The sequence below is a fragment of the Papaver somniferum genome, chromosome 11 (genome assembly GCF_003573695.1).
Source record: "Papaver somniferum cultivar HN1 chromosome 11, ASM357369v1, whole genome shotgun sequence".
In the NCBI taxonomy this organism is placed as follows: Eukaryota; Viridiplantae; Streptophyta; class Magnoliopsida; order Ranunculales; family Papaveraceae; genus Papaver; species Papaver somniferum.
In genome coordinates, this window is record NC_039368.1 from 111,089,180 (window position 1) to 111,115,088 (window position 25,909).

The 25,909-nt window shown below is 38.8% G+C and overlaps 1 protein-coding gene across 1 annotated transcript; it reads left to right on the plus strand.

Moving 5' to 3' along the window:
- The first annotated feature begins 15,609 nt into the window (after nucleotides 1-15,609).
- Nucleotides 15,610-22,730, plus strand: LOC113324917 (probable LRR receptor-like serine/threonine-protein kinase At4g20940). The gene is made up of 5 exons (XM_026573193.1): nucleotides 15,610-15,861; nucleotides 20,306-20,403; nucleotides 20,505-20,570; nucleotides 21,074-21,139; nucleotides 22,429-22,730. Exons 1-5 carry the CDS (start codon nucleotides 15,610-15,612, stop codon nucleotides 22,670-22,672), a joined length of 726 nt encoding a protein of 241 aa, XP_026428978.1. The 3' UTR covers nucleotides 22,673-22,730.
- Nucleotides 22,731-25,909: the final 3,179 nt, after the last annotated feature.

Consider the following 25,909-nt stretch of genomic DNA (forward strand, 5'->3'; position numbering starts at 1 on the left):
TAATTCCTCCCGGCTTTTCACTACTTTTCTGCTCTTTTCCGCTCTGCTATTCATCCAAACTTTATTTATTACCTAAAAATGCAAAATTAAGTAAGAAAAATATTTATTCTTGAAAACAATGAAAATACAGAATATGGGATAAAATGTAGAATTACTGCACAAAAGATGAGTTAAATGCCAACAAAAAGGGATAAATATATACATTATTTGGCACTCATCAAATACCCCCAAACCTGAATTTTACTTGTCCTCAAGTAAAACAAAACTAAGGAAATCCTACCTATACCACTGTCGCTGGTCTCTCGAATGCATTTAGCGTATGCACTAAGCCTTTTAAACCACTAAGTGTCCCTAGTGGACGAGTTGAAGTCTCGTGAAGGTTTACCAGAGGTGTACCTACAAAACCTAAGGACAAAATATGAGCTCAGATTCCATCAAATGTGACATGTGCAAGTCAGTTAAGCTCACAGCAAAATGGAGATGTCAATCTAGCTATCAAGGCACAATCCTAGCACTGATAACAAAAAAAGACATGTGATAAGAGTGTAAAGTGTATCTACACATGTGTAAAGAAAGATCTGAAGTTATGACTACTAATCACCAAGAGATAGTTTCTCAGGCTAAGAACCAGGTCGAAATCTAGCTAGCTGTCCGGACTTTACGAGAATTGTGAATGAGTTGGAGGTATTTCACAATTACTCGCGTTGTACATCAATGGCATACACCCTCCTTGCTTATTACAATGAAACAACAAAATGACTCTTTACATGACTCTTATTTACATTGACTATTCCTTTTTATTTTTGGAACAAGAGAGATGGAATTGATAAATACTTGATTTTTTTTTTTTTTTTTTTCTTTTTTTTTTTTTTTTTAAGAAACACTTTTGATACATATACAAAAGGAAACAAAAATTACATGACACTTTGCAAGAGGTAGCCCTTTTTGATGCACCCAGTTAAATTCGATGGTTGTTTTCTTAATGTAACCTCCACCTTCTATCCCAACCAACCAAAGAACAAGCTAGTCAAGTTTCGTTCAGTATTCTAAAGTGATTGGCAATCGTAACTTCCTATCAAACACCTTGAAGATCGAGGCCATACATGTATTGGTAGATCGTGCGCGTGCAAATTTCTTATCACTATGTGAATTGTGCTAGAATCAGGGTGCCTAAATATCTAGACTAAGACTCCTAATAAAATACATATTTGCACAAGAGTCAACATTTCAAGGTAAATGAGCTCCATTTTTTATGATTTTTCATTTTTTAATTTTTTTTATTTTTCAATTTTTCATTTTTTGGAATTTTTCAATTTTTTCAAAAAGATGGAGTTTTGTTTTCAATTATGGCATATTATCGTGGTATCTACTCTATACCCCCAAACCTAAACTAAACATTGTCCTCAATGTTTCAAAATATGGAAAGAATTAAAATGCAACATATGGAAAGGGACATGCTGAGTAGAGTAAAAGGAGAGAGAATACCCGATTTCGGCGAAAGCAGAATTAAACTCCGTTATTCAAGGCAAAATCCAACATATTTCAGCCGAGATCATATTGGATTAGCAAAATATATACAAAAGGAACAAAAGGGTTTTTAAGAAATTTTATCTACTGTATTATGTACAAAAAATTCACCATACACTAACAATCTAAAGAGTTGAGGATCAACCCAAAAGACAAAGTGTAGAGGTTTCAACAGCTTCACACAATAATAATGTGATAGAAACGTAAGTGAAACTGTGAAACAAAATGAGCTACCCCCAAACCTGGATTTTACAGAAGATATAATTTTGAAAACAAAATCGCGCAGTTTTGGGGGTTCATCATGTACGAGGTCTAACTCGAAATGGACTGTGCTAGGGACGGGCAAACATGCTAATTCCAACTGTGGTTCCTCAAATGTATTATACTTAGAAGCAAAATATTCCAAGAGGACTTGGGAAGCATACAGTTCCAATCCTAGATTAGGAATTTTCAGAAAAATCGGTTTGACGATATGGGTACAAACCAAATCTAGGTTGGGTGGAAGGCCATCAGATTGTGACTTATATAGGACGATAGGCACATCATTATCAATCAAATCAAAATCTCCTAACTCATATACACATGTCACATCATGCTCACAATCATCAATCAAATTGGCAAGATCACAATTAGAATCATCAACATCATCAACATATTTATTCTCGTGTATCGGCACATCAGGGGAAACATCACATGGAATACTAGAAGAAATATCATGCATTAAGGTCGGGGCAGAGAAGCCTAATGTATTTGAACCCAAAGGTTCCATAACATTTTCAGTATAGACATGTTCTTCTAACATAACATCATAATCATCATCATCATCATCATGATAGGGATTTTGCAATCTAGGATAATTTTCAATCCTAAGGTCGGAGCTATTACAAGAATAGAACTCTAATTCATGGGGGTGACTCATATCATGTGGTGTTGTTCCTGTTTCCCTAACGGATTCCCATTGATGGGTTTTCTCTGCAATCTCGGCTAAAAAATTCCATGCATCATCCACAGATTTATCAATAAACTCACCATTACACATAGACTCAACCATGGTTCGAGATTTAAAGTCTAGTCCCTCATAGAGGATGACGACAAGTCTCCACTTCTCAAATCCATGGTGCGGACATTCGCTCAACAAATTATTAAAACGTTCAAAATAGTGAAAAACAGTTTCCTCATCCAATTGGACAAAACAATTGATACTTTGACGAATAGCGATGGTCCTATGATGTGGAAAGAATTTTTTGAAAAATAGATCTGTGAGTTGGTCCCAAGTGTTGATTGATTGTGGTCTCAAATCGTAAAACCATGTTTTGGCCCTTTCCTTTAAAGAAAATGTAAACAAACGCAATTTCAGAGAGTCTTCGGACATATGATCAGGTTGCATAGTCCGACAAATTTGTTCAAACTCTCTTACATGAGTATAGGGGTTCTCAGAATCGAACCCTCGAAATATAGGAAGTATTTGTATCATGCTTGCATTTATTTTAAAAGGGTTATTGGTTTGAGGTAATACAATACATGATAATGGAATTTTTATTGTGGGATACATGTATTCATGGAGAGCATTAGGTTGGCCCATTTTGAAAAGACACAAAGCCCACTATTTGGTTTTAATGGGTTTGGATTTTTGGGAAAAATTTGGTTTTGGTGGGAGACATTTGAAAAAGAAAATTTGGTTTAAAAATGGGAGCAAGTAAAATTTGGTTTTTTTGAATGGGAGAAAAGTAAATTTTTTTTTTTTTTTTTTTTTTTTTAAAAAAGAAAATAAAATTTGGTTTTTGAATGGGAGCAAGCCCACTGTTGGTTTTGTGTTTGCTTTGGCTCAGCTAGTTTGAAAACGTTTGGTGAAACTGAGTCCAAAATCTCGGCCTAGAATTTGGGTACTCGGCCCACTAACGAGTTAACCTAGCGTGATCGGTTACAAGCTCAGCTGGGTTTAAAAACCCAGAATACAAATTACAAGTCCAAATTAAACAAGCTCACAAAAATTAAATACAAGCCCACAAATTAAACAAACAAGCCCACAAATAAATTATTACAAACCCAACAGAAAATAAGATAAGCCCAAAAATTGGCTTTAATATTACAAGCCCACAATTAAAAAAAAAAAAAAATTGGAAGCCCACAATTCGGGTTCTCTTAAATGGGTTACCTTTTAAGCACAGCCCAGCTGCTCTGATATTGTTGCAAAACCCAGTTGGGCTTTGGTTCTTTTCCTTGGTGGCGTCCCAGCAGAGGAAAAACAGGTTCAGAACAGCAGGTCCAACAGCAAATGAAGTGAAGCAGATGCAGATGCAAATGTTATGCAGTGAAATGCAAAAAAAAGCTAATAAAAAACACAGACCCAAGTCCCCGGCAGCGGCGCCAAAAACTTGGTGGACCCGGAGGAGTGTGAAATTAAGCGTAATAAAACGCGGGCCTACAGTAATACCGCAAGTGCACGGTCGTCAGTTGTAGCTCGTGCAAGTACGGGTCGATCCACAGAGACTGGGTGTGTTTTGGAGTTTTCTAGCTATTTTGGGCTCTAAATTGTTATTGTTGGGCTTTGGGTACCAATGGATTTTGGTAACCAATGGGTTATGATTGTGCTTTGGGCCTTTGAGTTCTTTGGGAATGAACTGGGCTTTAGCTTTAGCCTATCAGTACACTAGGCTTTTGGAGAGAACTGTGGACTGGGCTTAACAGTGACAGGCCTTAGCTTGGAAAGTGAAATGTGAGCTGGGCTTTGGAGAGGAAGCAGCAGCAGTGGCTTCAGCAGCAGCAGCAAGGAAAAGAAAGCAGCAGCAGTACTGCACAGCAGGGGAAAGAAATCAGTGCACAGCAGCAACACAAGCAATGCAAGTAGTAGCAGCAGCAGAGCAAGGAGAAAAGAAGAGATGGCAGTGAAGTAATGGTGGCACTAAGCCAAGGTAACAGTGGCAATGAGGCACAAAGGCAGTTAACAGGAAACAATGGAAGGTGACAGACAGCACAAAAGCAAGGGAAACTACAAGCAATGAACAGTGGAACCGAGGCCTAAGCCAAGGGCAGGGAAGATGGTGAAGCTAACAGTGATGACAATGCAAGGCCAAGGCAGTGTCTCTAGGCATACAAATGGAATTGAAAGGGAATTAGCTTGCTATGAGCACTAATTTCTCCCATTGCTCAATCAAAACAATGCATCCTAAGCATACAAATGGAATGGAAAGAGAATTAGCTTGCTATGAGCACTAATTTCTCCCATTGCTCAATCAAAACAGTGCACTGAGATTTCTAGCCTAACATTCCACTAAACATGTATCACATAACAGGTACATTAACATTACATGGAACACAAACATCAACAGGAACATGCACATTTAACAGGAACATCAACAGGAAATTAAAACAGGAAATTAAAACATGCACATCAACAGGAACATAACAAACATGAACATCAACAGGATATTAAGAGTAGAACATTAACAGAACATCAAAGTTCTAGACACTGGCTAGTCCAGCATGAAAATTACACACACCACAGTCCCCTTTTTATACCCAATTTACATTTTAGGGTTCTTACACCCAATTCCAAAATTACAGACAAAATTAGGGTCTTTGAAAAGTTAACCCTTACCCTGAAATTGTCTCCTCTGTCGAACCCATCTCCCCTCTGCTTCTGTCTCTTCGAGCAACCCCTTCTTTTGGTCTCCTCTGTCGACTGTGGTGAAACCCTAGTTTTATCTCTCTCTTGATTATAGCACCTAGTGTGTGGGGGTGCTAAGAACGAGAAAGAGAGGCAACTAGGGAATGGGTTTATGATGTCTGTGGTGAGGGTGGCGCAGGCGGCGGTGGCAAAGACTGGTAGTGATGGTGGTGGCAGGGAGAGGTGGTTGCAGAGCTCTCTGCACACGGTCGGGGGACAAGGAAGAAAAATAAAGAGAAGAAGAGAAATGTAATTTGTAGTTCTCGATGGTTTTTTAGGGTATGGGATGTTCTGGTGTGAGGCGGGTGCATCAAGAGATGATGTTTCGCGAGCTGGGCCGTGGGATGTGTAGTTAATGGATGATCTAACGGCGAGATGGGGATAAATCTTGAGCGACCGTTAGATTACGAGATACAACGAAACTGACGGCTCCGGATGGAGTTAGGTGTTGTAGTGTTTGGCAGGAGCTTCAGACTTCGATGCACGATGATGGAGCGACCGTTGGATGATGAGATGAATCCGATCTAACGGCTGAGAATGGAGGCGGGTATGGATATAGAAAATGGGTTTGGGTAAGGATTTTGGGCCTTGGGTATGCCAAGCCCATATCTTCTTTAAGAACAATTCTTCCTTCTTGAGCCCATTTCTACCCTTTTGGTCTTGTGCACAACATTCTTCGCGGCTTCCTTGTGTAATTCCTCCCGGATTTTCACTACTTTTCTGCTCTTTTCCGCTATGTTATTCATCCAAACTTTATTTATTACCTAAAAATACAAAATTAAGTAAGAAAAATATTTATTCTTGAAAACAATGAAAATACAGAATATGGGATAAAATGTAGAATTACTGCACAAAAGATGAGTTAAATGCCAACAAAAAGGGAAAAATATATACATTATTTGGCATTCATCAGCGGGCCCTAGAGAGAGCTTTGAAGCGGCTTTTTCTTCTGGAGAGAGCGTTGAAGCATCTTCTGAAGCGAACGTCGAAGCGCGGCTTCTGGAGAGAGCATTGAAGCAGCTTCTTCTTTAGTTTAATTTTCCCTTTAGAATTACATGCTCCTTGATTGACCATCTCTCTTGTATTGAAGAAATCCTTGACTCTGTCCGTAGTGGTTGTTGCTATGGTGAAGCTCGGGCATTGGCGGTCTTCATATAGTGGTAGAGTTTGTCTCGAGGGAGAATCTAATGATAAAACCGATAGTTTCCTTGATGTTGCCTCATGGAATGAAAAGAGGGAGACAGTCCACTACCCACGAGTATCCACTGAGCCTTCGAATTGATGGACGTTGTCATGCTGGGTTCATGAGGCCATCTTTACATCTATGTTGCGTTTCATAGACGTCCAGGAATATCACTGGTCTTTGACAATACGTCTGCTCTCTTGAGTATATCCTCGTCTTTGGACATCTTGGAATCATAATGATAGCGTGTTGCATCTCTCAAAATTCACCATCTTTGAGATGGGCAGTGCTAATCAGTACCCAGTCACACTCCTCTGCCATTATCACCTTTGGATCGTGTTTTTGAGGAGTAGGGAAGTTCCTTCATGCGAATGACTTACCTAATAGGATCTGAAAACATGATGAATCTCTTTTCATGGAGAATCTGTATGTACCTCTTAAGTCCCCGGTGTGATCTCCTTTGGTAACACAACTACTTCTTCTACTGGAGACGAAATTCTGAAAGTGTCTCTCATTGATGTTGTGGACATAGTTATCTTCTTGAGGATGCTCCTTTGAGGTATCAAATTCAGTAGATCTGAAGATGTCACGCGCTCTCTCTCGTCCGGGCTGACATAATAGGTGAACCCTTTATGATGATTTGGAGATGACAATATTCGTTGAATCTTCCGAAACGCTTCCTGTTGTAGTGCGGTCCAGACGAAACTTGCTCATTTCTTCATCAAGGGGGTGAATGAAGCAACGACCTGAGATAAACCAAGTATAAAACGTCGAATGTAGTTCACCTTTCCCATGAAGATTTGGAGCTCCTTCATAGTTCGCGGAGGCGGCATCGTGAGGATAGCTTGAGTCTTATATGGGTCCACTTTGATCCCCTCAGTAGTTACCTGGAATCCCAGAAATTTTCCTGAAGAAACGCCGAAAGCGCATTTCAAAGGATCCATCTTCAATTTGTATTCACGACACCTTTCGAACACCTGTCGTAGGACTCCTGCGTGGTCCGCCTGAGCTTTTGATTTGACTATTATGCATCATGTCGTGGAAAATTACCGTCATAGCGCGTTGATATGTTGCACCGATGTTCTTTAAACCAAATGGCATTATAGTATAGTAAAATTTTTCGAGAGAAGTTCGAAAAGCTGTCTTACTTGTGTCATGCTCATACATCCTTGTCTGATTATAGCCGCTATATCCATCCATGAAGGAGAAAATGTCGTGTCCGCTGGTAGCATCTACTAACATGTCGATGTTAGGTAGAGGAAAATCGTCATTGGGGTAGCATCTATTCAAGTGTCTGAAATCCACGAACCACCTGATCTGTTTGTTTTTATTTTTCACCGAACCACATTAGCCAACCAGGTCGGATGATGAATGGGTTTAATGAAGCCGGCAGCTAGCAACTTCTGAATCTCAGTCTTGATTTTCTCTTCTACCTCATGCCTGAATTTTCCCGGAGATTGCTTGACCGCCTTGGATCCAGGTATGACATGTAGATGATGGGTAACCAATCTTTCATCTAAACCGGGCATTTCTTCATACGTCCAAGCGAATATGTCCATGTATTCTTTGAGAAGTTCAACGAGCTTCGTGCGTTCATCCGTACACAAGGTTGAGCTGATGGAGATAGCCCTAAGAGATTCCTCATTCCCGATGTTAACGATTTCGAGCTCATTAGTTGTGGAGTTGGTGCCATCTTGCAGCTGTCGTGGAGCATCTAGCACTTCTTCTTGTAGCCAGTCGTTGTTGTAGCATTCCGTTGGGCGGAGAGACTGGGTAACAGTCTCCCCTGCTAATTGCTAACAGCGGCGTCGGTACACGGTTTTCCCTTTCTGGTCACGTCTTGCCATAAAAGTTTGTTCCCTCTTAATGTGAGATTGGGGCGCGGCTTCACATGATGAAGAAGAATTGGGACGCCTCGTCAGCAAAGATGCATCATGGGGTTTAGCCTTCAAAGATGCGAGTCGGTTCTCTTCTTGGATTGACGCCCACGCGGGGAATGGGATGCAATGAACTTTTTCTGATTCTCCGCTCGGAGTTTCTCGTGGTTCAAACAATTCTACTCCACATATTGGTGCGTAAGGAGAGAATGATGCAGGAATACGAACGACTTCTTTATTCAGCATAGTCTTCAGGCATTGGTGATACGTCGAGGTGACGATCCTATTGTCATGAATCCATGGTATTCACGGTATCATATGGTAGTCTGTATCCTTTTCTATGACTTCGAATTTCACCTTTGAATTGACGGGCCCTACAGATAGATTCAGATTGACATACCCATACATGTTGGTTTAGTTTCCTTCAAAGTCTGTCATTGTGGTAGGCTGTCGCACGATCTTGCTTGGGAGAACCTTTTCCATCCCGAGTGTCTTGAAAGTAATCACATTCGAAGACGCTCCCGTGTCGATGAGAGCCCTTTTGAACTCTAAATCCTTGATGCGTGTAGTAACGTATAGGGCCCGGTTGTGATCTTCTTCCGCCATCATGTCTTCTTATGTAAATGTAACATTATTCACAGACATCTCGGGTGTTTTTGAGGCTTCTGGACGCAAAGGAGTAAAATGCACGTCTAGGGCTATCTGGTTGATTGCAACAAACGTCTCTTCCCGCTGATTCCTCGAGAGGTGTAAAAGTTCGCATAGACTTTCTACTAGAGAAGTTGCTTCCTGATCCACCGATCTCAGGTTCATAGTGAAACTATTGACTTGGGGAGGATCGTTGCAAGGATCAATTCCCAGTGTAGAAATCTCTGTGACAAGAGAACCACTCATATCTGATGTCATCTTAATGAGGAGATCGAGTATGCCGTTTATTTTTTCTTTGATCAGGTCCATATTCATCGTGGGAATCTCCTGCACCCGTGCTAACTCGATCAATGTTGGGATTCTTCCGGTTACTCCATCAGATACACCATTGGGAAGAGGGGTATCTTCATTGGAGGAACTTCGACCGAGATTTGAAATTCTTGGGGGAGTCCTAAGACCAACCATTTTGAAATCAACCAAACTGGATTGGGTATTGAAGAAATTGACTTCACAACTGAGAGACTAATCTCGCACTATGGTCGCCAATTGTTTATGGGTGAAAACTGTTTCTGCTGGTTTTGGTAAATTTGGGTGTGTGTGGATCAGAAACAAATCTAAACCCTAAAAAAATGCACTGCACGAGAGTGCTTTTGATTCGAGAGATCAATCTATAAAATTCTGGCCCAAACCAAGAAATGGCTATTCCAGACTTGCTTCGGTCACAAAGTGAAGGAGATGGGGTTGATCTTAGGGAGGGAAGCGAAGAAGGTGTTGAGATTATGAAGGTGTTGGCTGTTTATGACTTGTATCAGAATGATGAACTGGCTTGCGCAATGAAAGCTATCAGTTCTGGGTGTTTTCTGGATACTGATGACAACACTTGTTTTTTTCTGTGTTGTTTGAAAATAGGTGAAAGACCTATTTATACAAGTCATTGAGCGCAACCCTCATCTCTTAGGAAGTGAAGGAAGTTGAGTGATGGAGTAGTGGGGTCGTGTAGGTGATTACACGATCACGTCTTTGCCAACTTCCCTCACCATCGTTAACCGTCCATGCCTCCTGACACGTTCTCATAATGGGCGCATTGCACGCCTCACGTTGTAAACCGGCAGAACAACACCCCAGTAAGTATCCCCCAGTTTGTGACATGTTTGATATCTCGAGTAAGTGGGTCGAGTCGTGGGACCCGCCGTAAGAAATAGCATACGCTTCTATTAGGTTAAATGACTAATTTATTTAAGGATTTGATATTCATGAAATATCGTGTATGCTCGATGCATGTAATGCATCGTTTTAAATCAAGCAGCTCAAAACATTCGATATGCATGAAGCATCGCTGTTTTAAAGCTTGATCTAGTAAGTTGCGGATTAAGCGTCTTAAAATGAAAGCACGTCCAACCATCTTCGAGTGATCGTTTGGAGGCCGCGTAGGCGAACACTTATCTGGTCGATCACTCCCTGTGACAGAGTGGCGGACGGTGATCATTGAGGTGTTTCATTGATCACATAACTCCTAATCCAAGTCGTCTGACCAAGCTGGCAAAGTTGGATGGACGAGATGATTTACAACGCATATTTGTTTTCATTGATGGATTTTAGAATTTTTAAAGGTGCGCAAACGTCCCCTCTTTGGATCGATCGAATTCAAGCATGGGCGCTAATTTTGGTGGGACTGACTGCGCATGCGTGGAGACGCCATGCTGGCATGCATGCCTACATCTCTCGATCCCACAAAGATTAGATCTAGGACACTCAATTTGACCGGCAAAGATGAGTGCTCGTGATCGATTTGCGACATAGATTCATTGCCGCAAAGGGTTAAAGGGTCTTGTAGCATGCCACCTTTGGGCGTGCATTTCGGAGCGCCGAACCCTAGTCTGCCTAGGACGGCCAGTCACATGCAAAGGTGGTCCCACGGTGATCGCATTGACATCCTTGGGACCTCTTGAGTCTATACCTACACCCTCCGTTTAGGCTGGCGAAGATAGATGGTCGCGATCAAACTACAACAGATGTGCATTGCCGCAAACCCTAATTAGGGTTTTGAATCATTCACGCACGCGTGACTTTGGCCAAATGCTTTGGCACGCCGTGATCCTCCGTTGGAAAGACCGATCACGTGGGGCCCATGTTGGGCTGAAGGTGAACATATGTGCACCTTCCTGATGGTCCTAAATGCGATCTAAGCCATCCAAGTAGGCTGGCTAAGTTGTATGGTTGTGATCGATTTAAGACATTAGTGGAATTTTCGCGACCCTTAGAAGCATCACGCCTGCCATGGTTTGATCAATCGTTTCATTGCTCCATGGCCTTGCCGTGAGAAAACCGATCGGGTAAGGGAGAAGTGGGCCCGCCAACGTGCACGTTAACGGTTCTCTGATCATTCATGGGATGATTTAATCCGTCCAACCAGGATTGCGAAGTTGGACGGTTGCGATGGTTTTAAGACTGCCCTGGACAGTCTACGTTCGATCGAACCTCTACAAAACAGCACGGCCACTCTACTTAGGGTTAGCGTTGATGGTGCTAGGAGGTGTTCGTGTGATGTTCGACTGGCTAGGGCACAAGTGGGCCCGTCGGTGGTCATCACGATAATCGACTATTCTTAACAGGGTTTGGCTAGGCTTGTTAAATTGCGCGGCCAACTTGTGTGGCCGCAATCGTTTCTGAGACTGATATGGACAGTCTATATTTTCCTTAAGGAAATTAAATACGTTCGATCGATCTGAAAGCGCATCGATTCGAAATTCTCTTTGTCAGAGAGTGATGTAGCTTGTACGGGTATTTCGTGCATGTATCAAAATTATCACTTGGAGATTCATGTTACTCTGCTGAGAGTGAACACTCAGTCGTCATGTCATGCTAATAATGAGAGTTCGGCGAGGAACATCACCGGAAATACTAGGCAAATCATGCATTAATTAATAATGCTAAAATTCACAGAATAATTGGGATTGTTTCTGCATGCACCATTCTGGGTGAATTTCATGTATTTATTGAATTGCTTCGAATAAATAAAGCGAAGATGTACTCATCACTTATCAAACGGCTTTACCCTTTGCAGGATGTCGACGCATTAAATTTAGTTTTACAATTTTAGCCCTGAACTAAAATCCACCATCAACAAGAGGTTGAAAATATTTTAAAAGTACTAATATCCGACCACCACCATCAACACCGGTACCAGATTTTCCACCATCGTTTTCCACCATACAGAGGCTCCGGTGATCAGCAGAATCAGAGATTGATGTTTGAGACAAATTTACGGTTCTTGAAGAGATGATGATGATTAGGGTTTACTTCGAATCCCATAGAAGACAGTAGAAGTAATCTGGGGTGATTTTGAAACTAAAGACGAAGAATTAAAAGATGGATGGTTTTTTCTTTCGACGAAAAGATTATATTAATGAAAAAGAGAATACTTATACAGATGGATGTTGATATTTGAGTTGATTGAGAGTCTGCTGGAGAAGTGGTTTTGTTTCGTGTTGATTTTCTTGAAGATAAAAACATATCTAAGATTACAAAGATGGTGAATGCTATTGCGAAATGGCTGAATCTGGAAGAGAGAAGTGATTGCAAGTTGTATGGCTTTAGTGTAGATGGAAGTTGTTGGTCGAATCACATAATGGGAGATGAAGTTATGTTGTTGTTGGTGATGTGGGTTCTTATATGAAGAAGAAGAAGAAGTGTTTTTTAAAGTTTCAAGCAACAACACTGCATTGTGCTCATCAAATGGTTGCAAAGTTGTCTGAACTAAGACTGTGGTTGTGTTCAAAGAAGTAATGAAGGAAGTTGAGATATGTTGAGCTTGGATTTGAATCTGGAAGATCATGGGGATGAGTTGCAGTTCATTGCGAGTATAAAGAGGGTGATGTGCGTTGGTGAATTTATGAAACTGCTTAGATGCATGCTAGGATTTGTTACGGATAATTGAAGAAAGAAAAGGCCTGAATTTGGCCTGGAATTGCCTGAAACATAGGAAACTCTGTCCGGATTTCTACTCCGGCGAGATAACTCACTGACCCCATCCAGCTCCTAACTCAGCTGAATGTGACTGAGTCAGATAGCTGACTCGGCTAACTCATTCCTTATCTTGATTAGTTGACAAACAGTTTCACTAGCTTGACTGTTAGCTATAACGGTACCGTGATTGAATATTCCATCGATGTACTAGAATATTTCGGTGATCAGCAATAGCTTTTTTATTCTCTCTGCTCTACAATTTCGCTTTACAAATTTACAAGTCTGATTTTGTGGCATTAAGGTGGAACCAAATTGTAAGTACAAAATTTAGTTTTGCGTAAATTTTTGATCAGCCGTCCCACCATGTCAGCTGTCATTATTACTTGAATTGTTATTCCAAAACACGGCTATTATAGGTAATAGCTCATGCAAAACACATGACTACGTCTAACCACGTGCAGTGTAATGCAACACAAATTTGCTGATCTAAAAAATGGATAATTTATTGTTTACTAGATTACTGCTACAGTAGTGGGGATCGACCAAAGAGAAAAGAAGAGTTTTATTTACTTTTTTGTCGAGATAATTACCACCACAGGGTTTTCTAATGGTTTTTTTGGTAATTTGATTTAATGAAAAAACTAGGAAAATAAGTAAAAACTAAAGCTCACCCCTGCTTATCCCTCCGCCTCTCTTTGCTCTCTTTTCCCAACTCTTCTTACTTCCCGAACCGAATCACTCTTCAATTTCTCCATGATGTCTTCCATGGATGTGTTAACCATCTGATTGATTAATAATAGTAATAGTAGATGGATTTTCCTTATGTTGTGTTTTTGAGTGAAATTGATGAAGATATTAATCTGTAAATTTTCAAATATAAGCTGCCTTTGTCTGCAAAAAAGGAATAAACTGATTCTAGAGAGAGAAACTCTGCAAATCGGTTTCCATATGTTCTCAACTCAGCAATGAGTCATTTTCATTTTACTACTCTATGCATTAGTCAGTACTTCTGATTCATTGGATATTGTGGAATTTTCCATGAATCTTTTTTTTTGTCTTAATCCTTTTGATTTCAGTCATTACATTTTATTTTATTTTCGAATTTCCTTTTTGTTTAGTTCATGGATACTGTGGAATAATCCATTGAACTGGCTGTCCTTCCTCTTCTTTTATGTTATAGTGATCTTTCTTTATGATTCTGGGATACTGTGGAACTATCCCTTGAATCTTTTGTTTTTCATCCTTGAATTTGTGATTGCTAATGGATTTCTTCATGTGGTAATTTTTTCAGCAGCAAGACCTTTCATCTAATCATTTGTGATATCCTGTGGTGGAGGTTCAGAATGGCTACTTCTGAATTGAAAACAGTAGTGTGGAAAGCATTGGTGCAAATCGTCATTCTCTTTGTGATGATCAATTACAATTCTTGATGGTATCTCAGAATCCATCAAGAATTGTTCAAGAAAAACTCAATGTTCACAATCATCTGAAAATCCAACTCAATCAACACCGATCCGAAAAATTTCAAAAATTACAATTCACTCCTATAATTCTACCATCTAATGTCCGTAATCTACTTAACATATTTTACTCTATGAGAATTAATTACCCATTTAACCCGGATTATCCGTACTCACCGATGCCAAAAATTTCCAGGCTGTACATGCACAATCACACCTCAGGAAATAATACTTCTTCCATAAATGAGATATACCAACATCACAAAAAAGTCAACAAAGAAATCTTGTCGTATATATTCCTACCAACTTTTAAAGATACGAATCTTTATACGCGGAATCATATATTGGACTGGAGATCCTATTGGTGCAACATAAATACAAAAGCTCTATATATAAACCATAACATTGTCAAGCTAATTTATCAGAACACCAATTCTATCCACCCAAGTAACCAAATTCATAATATGGCCTCAAGCTAAAACATTAGAGCAAATCGCATCAATCAGCTGTCAAGGCAACTTAGGAATTCCTCACTCGAATTACCAACTGAAAAAGAAGAGCCGTAGGAGTAACACAAGTTAATGCTTCTGCTGAAGAATGGTCTAATGCTGTACTTGGAGAACTTTTGCACAAAGAGAAGGTTCCTATGAAAAACATACGAGAGGAGATCAACTCATTATGGAAACATTACAAGAACAAGGAGATCAGAGTTATGGGACAAAATCTCATGCTTGTTAGGTTGAACAATGAAGAAGAACAAAATGAAATCATAAACAATGTCCCATGGCTCATCGGAGAAGTGCTTTTTGCTCTTAAAAAATTCATACCAGGAACTCAAGCAAAGGATATGATTTTACACACCAGGAGTTCAATATGCAGTTCAAATACCTCAAGCTAGAACATCTAAATAAAGTTATCATTGATGAATCTATTAGTTTCATGGGTAAGAAGATTTTTACCAAGCCAGAAAACTGCAGACCAAGATATGGAAACACTGTGAAAGCTAGGATTGAAATGGATCTCAAAAAACCATTGCACCGTGGAGGATGGTGGAAGACTGTTACTGGGGAAGAAGAAGTTTGGATCACATATCATTGAGATATGCAGCCAAAGAAAATATGCAACGAATGCTTTGTGTTCGATCACGAGGATGATACTTGCCTGAACACATCTTGGCTACTATATCTGGATAGATTAAACTCTGCTGAATATGAAGAAATCCTGAAAAATGGATGTGATGGTGTTTAAGGAAAAGTTGACGAAGAAAGTAATGAAAACACCATGGCTGATGAGATGGGAGAGGCAATGGCTGAAGAGGACAATGCAGATGAATCGAGGCAGAGCAAAAGAATGAGAAATTCTACACTCAATGAAGAACCTTCCATGAACCCACATAATATCCATGTCCAGCCTCCGATTACCTCAGTCAATAATCCTCCTCCTATGGATACCAACATCACATATGAGATGATGAACAATGGATTGGGAGCTGTGCCATCTGAACCCACAAATGATTATGAAGGTGTTGCTCAGGTAAAAATTTATCACATTTTATTACCTCATTATAGAACTTTAGTTTGCATTATTTATCGTATTTTGAATTGTCATTATACTCACTTCAATAATAGGTCTCAACACATAAATAAGGTTCTTTATAGTTGTTATATTTTCTTTTACATTGAGAATTCAAATATGAAAATCATTGCTTGGAATTGCAATGGGTTTGCTAAAAAAGACGCCAGAAACTACATAGTTGATCTTAATAAAATGCTAAACCCTGACACCGTTTTCCTTCAAGAAACAAAATTTGATTTTAACAAAATTCTTAGGCTTGTTCGTCCTTTGAATTTTCCTAACTCCTTTTATGTTCCTTCAGTAGGAAGAAGCAGGGGTATCTGTCTTCTCTGGAAAGATGGATTTAATCTTGATATTATTTACAACGACAGAAACATGATACATTGTCTTATTCAGAATGACTCTGCAAAACCTATATGGCTTTTGTCTTGTGTGTATGGTTCTCCTTACCCACAAGAGCGACAACATCAATGGAACCTAATTAGAGATGTTTGTAATACATATGATATTAATGCTCCTTGGGTTTTAATACTTGACTTGAATATTACTCTTCATGAGGAAGAGAGAATCATAAATAATGGGTCTAGTTCCTTTTCACCTATAGCTAGTGAAATTATTCATAATACTGGCCTTAGTGATTTAGGTTATAGGTTATCATAGTAATCCATTCATATGGACTAGCAATAAACACGACACAGGTAAAGTCCGATCTAGATTAGATAGACTTTTAATGAATTCAGACTGGTTACTTTCTTTCCCTGAATCTTGTCTTAAACATCTACCTTTTCTAGCTTCTGACCATTGTCCTGTTATGTTAGACTTGTCTCCTAACGATGTGTGTAGTGCTAAAAACTGGAAATTCTTTGAATGCTTGCTAAGAGATAAAACTTGCAAGGATCAAATTAACAAGTCTTGGTCCAACCAATTCCGTGGGTCTGCTGGGTTTGTGCTTGATAAAAAGATCTCAACAACAAGAATATATCTCTCACTTTGGAACAAAAACAAATTCGGAAACATACCGAACAACATCAAATCTCTGCATCAAAAACTAGAACACCTTCAACACCATAATTCAAATGGCGTAGACAACACAAGGCTGGTGCAAGAAGTAGAACATGAGATTGAAGAATGGCACAAAAGAGAAGAAATTTTCTACAGGCATAAATCTAGAGATACATTCTTTCACGAGGTGGATCAAAACAAAAAACATTTCCATCTCCAATCCAATAAGAGAAGACAAAGGAATACTCAAAAAACAAGATGAAAGCTGGTGTAGTGGAAGAAATCAACTTGAAGAACATCTAAGCAGTCACTTCAAGAATATCATGACCACCTCAAATCCGCAATAAAATGAAGATATGTTGAATCTACTTCCTTCATGCATCACTGAAGAAGATAATGCTTTTTCTCACTAAAATCCCAGATGAAGCTGAGATACGTAAAACACTCAAACAAATGCACCCATGGAAAGCACCGGGCCCAGATGGATTTTCACCGGTTTTTTTCAATAAAATTGGAGCACCGTCAAGACTGATGTCATTAATATGGTTCAAAGATTTTCCCGTGCGGGTAGATTACTGAAGAAGATAAACAAGAAAAACATGTGTCTTATACCAAAATGTAAACTACCACAAACGGCAGGAGATTACAGGCCGACAGCTCTTTGCAACTCAACATACAAGCTAATCTCCAAGATACTTGCAAACAGATTGAAGATACAACTCGAGAAGATCATCTCACCAATGCAAGATACTTACGTGCATGGTCGACAAATAGGAGATAATATCACTCTTGCTCAAGAATTAATCCATTGCATGAAGAAAAAGAAATCCAAGAAAAACTATATGGCATTGAAACTCGACATGCCGAAAGCGTTTGATCGGGTTGAATGGTCATTCCTTGTCAAAGTTATGCAGCAGCTGGGTTTCAATAATAAATAGTGTGATCTAATTCATGAGTGTGTAAGCACTTCTGAAATCCATATACTTCTAAATGGAGCTCCATGTCAAGCTTATAAACCATCTCGTGGTATACGGCAGGGCGATCCTATATCCCCATATTTGTTCTTGTTAACCATGGAGGTCTTTACTAGAGCTCTAGCTAAGGCATAAATGGATGGAAAAATTCAAGGAATAAAAATCTCAAGAAAAGCACCACAAGTAAGCCGTCTCCTCTTTGCAGATGACTTCTTAGTATTTGCAAGGGCTGACATTCAGAATGTTACTAATCTTCTACAAGTTATCAAATCGTTTAGTGATATCTCAGACCAACAAATAAATTTTCAGAAGTCGGCAGTTTTCTTTTCAAAAAATATGCACCCAAGAAACTGACGTATACTACTAAGGAGTCTAAAGATGAAGAAGATGGAACTTGATGAAAAGTATTTAGGAATTCCGCTTTTCCTAAACAGAAAGAAGACTATATATTTTTCTTCATTGATCCTCAACACCAAAGAAAGATTGACAAGATGGAGAGGTAAATTTATTAAACAAAGTGGCAGATCAGTCTTAGTAAAGCATGTTCTGAACACTTTATGATGTGATTTTCAAAGTTGTTGTAGTAATATGATTCGTTCAAGACTTGTGAAAGCGGATTTTTAGATTTTTTTAATAAATAAAAATAGCGAACTAAATTAAAAAGATGCTTAATTTAGTAAGTTGAATAGAGGCGAGGGAAGCTCGGTGGAGCTTTGATACCCAAGGACTCACCGGTATTACAAGGCGGCGCAGTCACGCATTCAACTTACAGAAACCGTCAAGAACTTCGAAGTATGCTTAAAAGAGTAACCAATATTTTTCGAATGACTTTCCTGTTAAGCTCGTTACCCTATCGGTCTCGTTGTAGTCAAAATTTTAGGCTTAGGTTCGCGTTTGGTGTCGTTTTCTTAAGGCGGGCAAGAAGAGAACGGTGATGAAATCTGAACCCTTATCTTGTATGGCCAGTCCTTGCCCTTTACTAGGAAATTAAAGCAGCCGTTTTCAAGTCCTCAAATTATATATGCATACGAAGGAAGACAGTAACTCGCTGTCAGGGGATTCGCGAGTGTTTCGGCAAACTTACCTCCCGTACCATACGGGGGATGAACCTTTGCAGTCGACTCGGGCCACGACTCCTATGTCATGTACGAACCCGAGGGGCCGAGGTGATATCGTAATCACCGTCCTTCTCTGCAAACATTTTATATTTATCCTTCCGTAGGGTTTAAAAATAATGTCCCAAAATTTAAAGTCCAAAGCCCAAAAATATAAAGTGCAAAAGAAAAAGAAAGTCTAAAAAAAATAAAAATCTACAAAAAATGTCTCTCTTTTTTTTTCTCTTTTTTTTATAAAAAAAAAAAAAATCTTCTTCTTTCGCTCCTTTCGCTTTGCCTTTTACTCCAGTCTTTAAGTATTTACCAAAAGCTTTGGCAAAATTTTCTTTCGCTCCAAATTCCAAAATCTGAAAGAAAAAGACAAAAACCCAAAAATGTAAAGAAGAACAAATAAAAATAAAAACCTAACAAAAAAGAAATCTAAAAACTCTAGCCTAAAGACAAGTCCCCGGCAGCGGCGCCAAAAATTGATGTGATTTTCAAAGTTGTTATAGTAATATGATTCGTTCAAGACTTGTGAAAGCGAATTTTTAGATTTTTTTTAATAAATAAAAATAGCAAACTAAATTAAAAAGATAGTTGAATGACTCTGTCTAAAATACGAAGCTAAAAGGGGAAATTGAGCTCATACTTACTCTTCCTATTTCTCTCTCCTATGTTTACTAAGAATTCCTTGACCCCCTCTCTCTTAGTGGAGAGGGGTATTTATAGGTTTGATAAATGGGGCCCACTATCAGAGATAGTTGCAACCTTATCTTCTCGTTCTTTGTACCAATGCCACTGGTATCCTCGTTCTGAACTGATGTCCCCAGCGGCTATGCCAGATGACAGATGGGTCACTTTTTTCTCATCCACAGATCGATTGACACGTATCCTATGCCTATGGTATTTAATGCTGGTGGTTGGGATGGTCCACACGCGTCAGACAGATGTCTGATGCCCCTGTCACCTCTTCGTCAGTGGAGTTAATCTCCACCGTTGGTTTTGGGTCTGCCTTGAGATGAGATAAAGCAGATCTTTGGGTGCTTTTCAGTATTTCGCGGTGGGTTGTTCCTTCAGTTTTCCCTGATCCTGAGCCATTCGATCATCGTGAGGATGAACAAATATAGGCGATAAAGATTTCCTGGGTGTTGGGACGTGGCATCATATCTTGATGACCTACTGCTGCATGTCTTCCATGTGTACTTCCTTCGACACGTGGCGAAGATGAATCATGTGTATACACATGTAACAAAATCTTTTGTGTTTAGTTTCTTGGTGATTCAATTTTTCTTATGGCTAGCATCTTTTACATCATTTTTGAAATTAAAGATTTTCTCATCTGTGTCAAGCAGTAGTAATCTTAGTGGTCTGCAGCTATCTGGAAGTCTAGGAGGCAATCTTTTCATCCTCTTCAATTTGAAGCAGTTGTAAGTGTTTTTTTTTCTTTCAGAATCTTAGTTTATTTATAGCTCTCTCTTTATGGAAGCTAACACACAGGTACATGTTTTGTTTGGATTTCTGGATACAGGGATGTGAGCAATAATCAGATAGCTGGAGAAGTTCCTGCACGTCTACCTCCCAATTCCACTCATATGTAAGACTTTCTCTCTTTTCTATCTTGATGAAGATGTATGCTGATATGCTCTAACAAATAGAAAGCAGTACCCTCTGGCGTTTGACCTGATGATACATGTTTCACAAGATATCAAATTTTCAACTAATAGCTCACATGGCGGCGCAAGTGGGGGTACGAATTTGCTTGGAGGTATACCAATCCATTGGTGAGGAAAGTTTTGTCCTATATGGAATTCGTTACACTCCCAAGCAAATTGGTGCCCCCATGGACAGCCTTGATAATTCACCCTGGACAAGTAGTTACTCTTGAACATAGCCGTAAGCCCATAGCTCAACTGTTAGGCGGTGTTCTAAGTTTTGCTTCTTTTTGGTACGTAACCATAGTTCAACTGTTACTCCAAGGCACAAAGTGTCCCTCAATAATTGACTAGCAATGGATATACTAAAGCTAAGTTGGCAATGTCATGTACTCTTTGTCCATCTTTTTCTTTAAAATTCTGATTAAATTGTTGATATGCTCAGGTACATCCAAATGAATGAATTCAGTGGAGTAGTCCCGAAAGAGTTGTTTAACATACCAATTCTTAGGTAATGAATCTTTAGTAGTTTATTCTTTTACTTTTTTTTTGTATTTCTATATAAAATCAAAAATCTCTTTTGAGCAAGAGATTTTTCATTTGTTTAGACATGGGAACATTTGTCCTCACTGAACATGGTTTCACGGTACCCATCCAAGGCATAGGCTAATTGTAGAGTCAGTACTACTTGTAGCTTAGTAATACCCAAGGCGTAGGCTAGTTGCAAATCTTTTCTAGTTGCCCATTGATCTGCTATGTTGCTTCCATTGGTGAATACATGTTTGGCAAAGGCATCGAAGAAAGGTCCTTTGTCTTATCTAATAACTCCTCCCGTAGCTGCACGTCGACTAGAATCAGGTACACCATTCGTAATTTTAGCATACAAGAACCTGCAAAAAGGAAAAGCTATCCATAATAATGAGTGTTATGTCCATGATGTGATATAGAAGTAGTGACTGAAGCGAACTATTGCGCCTTTCACATAGCCTGATCCAACATGACATCCACATTGGGACATTGCCTTTCCTCTTGAAATCCAAATCTGCCACAAGAGGAAAAGCAGTATGCAGTGAGCTAACTCTTTCTTTCCTCGAGGACAATAGCGATCAATAGTTTCAGGACTACCGGAGCATAAAAAGCAAGTGTTTGAAATATCCAGACCTCTTTGCCTTCTAGTCTAGAACCAGCACCTTTCTATGAGCCATTAACCAAATGCCATGAATGTCTCCAGTTAGGTTTAATGGCATCATCTCCTGTATTGTCCTTGGTTATCAGGGTATAGCAGATTGTATAGTCATATCTCCATCCTTGTATTCACACCATACTTGTTTATCCTGATAGTTACCCATGCTAGTAAGAGGAATTTCCTTGATTTTATTGATCATATCCAAAGGAACTAATGCTGTCTGAGAGTCCATAAGATTCTTCACTTTGTGGTGGTTAATATGTTAAATATCCACATCAATCAAATCCCTAAGAGGGATTCTAGAAACCCATGAATCATCCCACACACTTGCATTGTCTCCATTTCCCTCGCCACCATCAGCTTTAACTATATTTCTCTACCTTGCAAAATGCTCTTCCAACATCAAGATGATGTTTAGGCAACTGAAAAGACCCATACAGAGGAATTTAGTTTGATTTCTATTTCCTTCTATTTTCTGCTCTTAATCATATTGCTCTGGTATTGGAATTTCTGCTATATTGAATTTACATAGAGGAAACCTTGTGTGCACACATAATATTTGATGTATTTCCCAAATGATTGCTCTTCTAACTTCTTTTGTCTTGTTTTAACAGATTGGAAGCAAATATTTTTACAGATGGGAAGCCGTTAATTATTCCGGGAGATAGGGATAACTTCACAGGCTCCTCCCCAAACACAAGCTCAAAAAAAACCACTTCATCCTTGTTTGTGGGACTTATTTCAGCTGGGGTTGCAGTATTCTTAGTAGTATTATGCCTATGTGTGTGGTTCTATATCAAGTCACGTAGACTTGGGGATAATGCAAAGCTAGCCTATAAACATCCAAAGTGGCCCTAGTCATAGCTTACATTAGTTGGGTTTATAAGTTCTAATTCTATTATACCTCATGGTTTGTATTTCTTTAGAGGCGAAGAGAGTATTGCGCTTTTAAATTTGTTAGTACTTGCTTTCGTTTCTTTTGTCTAGGAAAACTTGATTTTGTTTCTAAACTCTATTGTTTGCTTGGAAGAACTTATGCATGCAAGAGCGATGCCATGCCTTCTAAGCTTCTGTTTCTAAATTAAAACCTTCCGACCATTACCAATACTCTAATTGCTATATTTGTTGACGAAGTCAAACCCCGTGGACGTAGGCCTTAGTGCTGAACCACGTAAAATCCCCGTCTTATTTACATTTCAACACTTTATATTTGCTTAGCGCTCCATGAGTTTTACTTTTATGCTTCGCTTTCTTTATCTTCCCCTGCGTAAACGCCCCCCGCAAGGTTATTAGATGAGGCTATGATAAACCCGAAGGTTTTGAGCCAAGGAATCAATACCATTGTGTTATCAGTGCGAACATTGTTTGTGAACATATAGATGCCTTCGTGATTTACTTGTTCACACAAAGCTCTATTAAACAAGTGAAGATCCCTCAAGTCCAAACCCCATTCTTCTTTGGGTTTATTGACAGTTGTCCAAGCAATGAAATGTTTACCTTCATTTGTCTTCTCGTTTCTCCAGAAAGTTTGTTGAATAGAGTTCATTTGCTCATGATACAGTCTGGCAGTTTGAAACTGATCATGTGATGAACCAGAATAACTTCAGTTACATTTCTAATCATAACCGATCTGGAAACTTCAAACATGTTGATGCATCTCCGTTTTGCTAAGCCCGGTATCTATTTTATCTATGATATTAGAAAGGAGACTTTCTTGTTTCTTCTCACAAAAGATGGCAAACCTAAATATTTTTCTTCGCTGGTATCAAGTTGTCCCGATTTGAAGGATGCCACTAATATCTTGGCAATAAGATGGATGCATGTTTTTACACAAGTAGATAGACGACTTATGGAAATTAATTAGCTGATTTGAGCATGCATTAAAATCTTTAATCACTTAGTAGCTTGTTTGTTTGAGCTAGATTAGCTTTACAGGAAAGAGACAATCGTCTGTAAAGAGTAGATCGTTAATCTTAGGAAACGATATGGAAATTTTCATACCCGTTAGAGGATTTGTGATTTTACAATGACTTAATTGTCTTGAGGAAGCTACCATAATTAGAATGAATAAGTAAGAGGATAAAGGATCTTCTTGCCTTATCCCCTTGTTGGCTTGAATTATTTAGTTGGTGAGACATTTACCATTATCTCAATTTGAGTTGTGTTGATATATTGGAGAATAAGCTGACATAATTTTTTACAAAACCCAAAGTTCCTAAAAACTTCTGTTAGAGCATAGCTCGGTTGAACCCACCAAACGTTGGTATGTCAAGTTTGGTTGTCATATTTTAGTATAAAACTCATCTAGAGTCGCTTGATTAAATATTAGAGTCAACTTTGTTTAGGTTAGACTAGAAAGTCTAGGAATCTTGAGACGTACAAGTATTACTCCGAAGACCTGAAGAATGTGAAGAAGTAACGACTACAACAAGGACATCATTCCTAACGTATCTTTGAAGTCGGATTATATTGAAAACATAACATGTGAAGCTATATATAAATAATACTATAGTGGTTATACTAGGTCATATCATTATGATTAAAGTGTCAAGGAATTTTTTTAATTACGAAGTATAAACGCTTATCTTTTAGAACTTCATAAATACGACATCAACATAATCTTTGTACTTAGTCTCTTGATTATATGTAAGATATAGGTATGATTTCAGCCTAGGAAACAATGTTTTATAACATTTGTTTAAAGGGAGTGCATATATAAACTTGTTTCATAATCAAAATGAGATCATGATTGTTCAGGTTCTTTATTGAATATCTTTTGAATGGCTAATATAAGATGACAAGGTATAACCTATCTGTTGATGGTGGATTTTCGGCAAAGGATAAAATCGTAAAATCATGAGTTTGCATATTTCTGACACGTCTTTAGACACATATGTGAAATTCATATTTTAAGATTCGTGAAAGCTCATTTCACAACCTCTGACTGAGTGTAAAACCACTCAGAGCCTGCATGGATATGTGATCCTTAAAGCCTCTTAAATGAGCTTTCAATACTTCGCATATCTCATCAATACTTATGTACAGAATCCATAGTTATTGGATGGATCATAGACATATTGCATGCTAATATAGAGCATTAATGTCTTCAGGATGTCTCAATGTTCCCTGACTATACATAATTAATATTCATAACGAGTATAATGTCTCTACCGTCTCATACCTAGATTCTTGAGTAAACATAATGCTCCTAGACATAGTGCATGCTAGTATAGCCATTCATAGATTAATTTTAACGCAACATTCATCAATTGAATTCCTAGAAATAATCTATTTTATCTCATTACTCCGTTTCATGGCTTATTCTCAGCTGAATTCCATGGATTTAATAGATATTCACTTTTCGGGCATTTGTGCCACCACCGAGTAATCCCCGAGAAAATGGTGTGAGTGTACTTAACAATAATGCACAAACGAGCACCCAAATGCATAAACGAGCATTCAAAAATATGGAAGAACGAGGAAACCTATGCGAAATAGGGAACAAAAATAATAATAATAAAAAAAGAGGCGCACACGGGACCGGGCCCAGTGGTCGGCCGGTCCCACGCCTCTCCCTTTTATGTTTTATCTTATTTTATTATTTTGCGTATCTCATGAAAATTCCCTTGTTTGAGCAAACTTCCTTGTTTGAGCAAAACTATTAGTTTCTCCATTTTTCTTCACACAAGGATGAAAAATAATAATACAAAATAGGGAAGAGCGTCATGAGACTGGGCCCACCGGACGGCCGACCATGCTTTGGTCGTGGTCATTCCCACGCCTCCCTAATTTCTTATTTTATTATTATTTTCTTCTCTCAGTTTCATGAAATTCCCTCGTTTGAGCAAAAATCCTAATTTTTCCATATTTCTCCAATAACCAATATTGCTCAAACTTCCAAAAAAGCCAAAATTCAAATGGTCACATGACTGTCCAGACTTCTCATGGAAAATATTAAAATATTATTACTTCAATATTCTTAAAATATTGGATGCACGAGCAAAGTCCAGTTTTATCATTCAAGCAAAATCGAGGGTTTCAGTCAAGATCAAACTCTTCCGAAAATCCAAAATATTGCTCGAACGCACAACAAAA

What these genes read in the sequence shown, in the direction of transcription:
- LOC113324917 (XM_026573193.1), top strand. Translation starts at nt 15,610, where the DNA reads ATGGCTGATGAGATGGGAGAGGCAATGGCTGAAGAGGACAATGCAGAT. An exon ending in CTCTTCAATTTGAAGCAGTT is followed by an intron (nt 20,404 to 20,504) that starts GTAAGTGTTTTT and finishes TTCTGGATACAG; the next exon opens with GGATGTGAGCAATAATCAGA. An exon ending in TTTAACATACCAATTCTTAG is followed by an intron (nt 21,140 to 22,428) that starts GTAATGAATCTT and finishes TTGTTTTAACAG; the next exon opens with ATTGGAAGCAAATATTTTTA.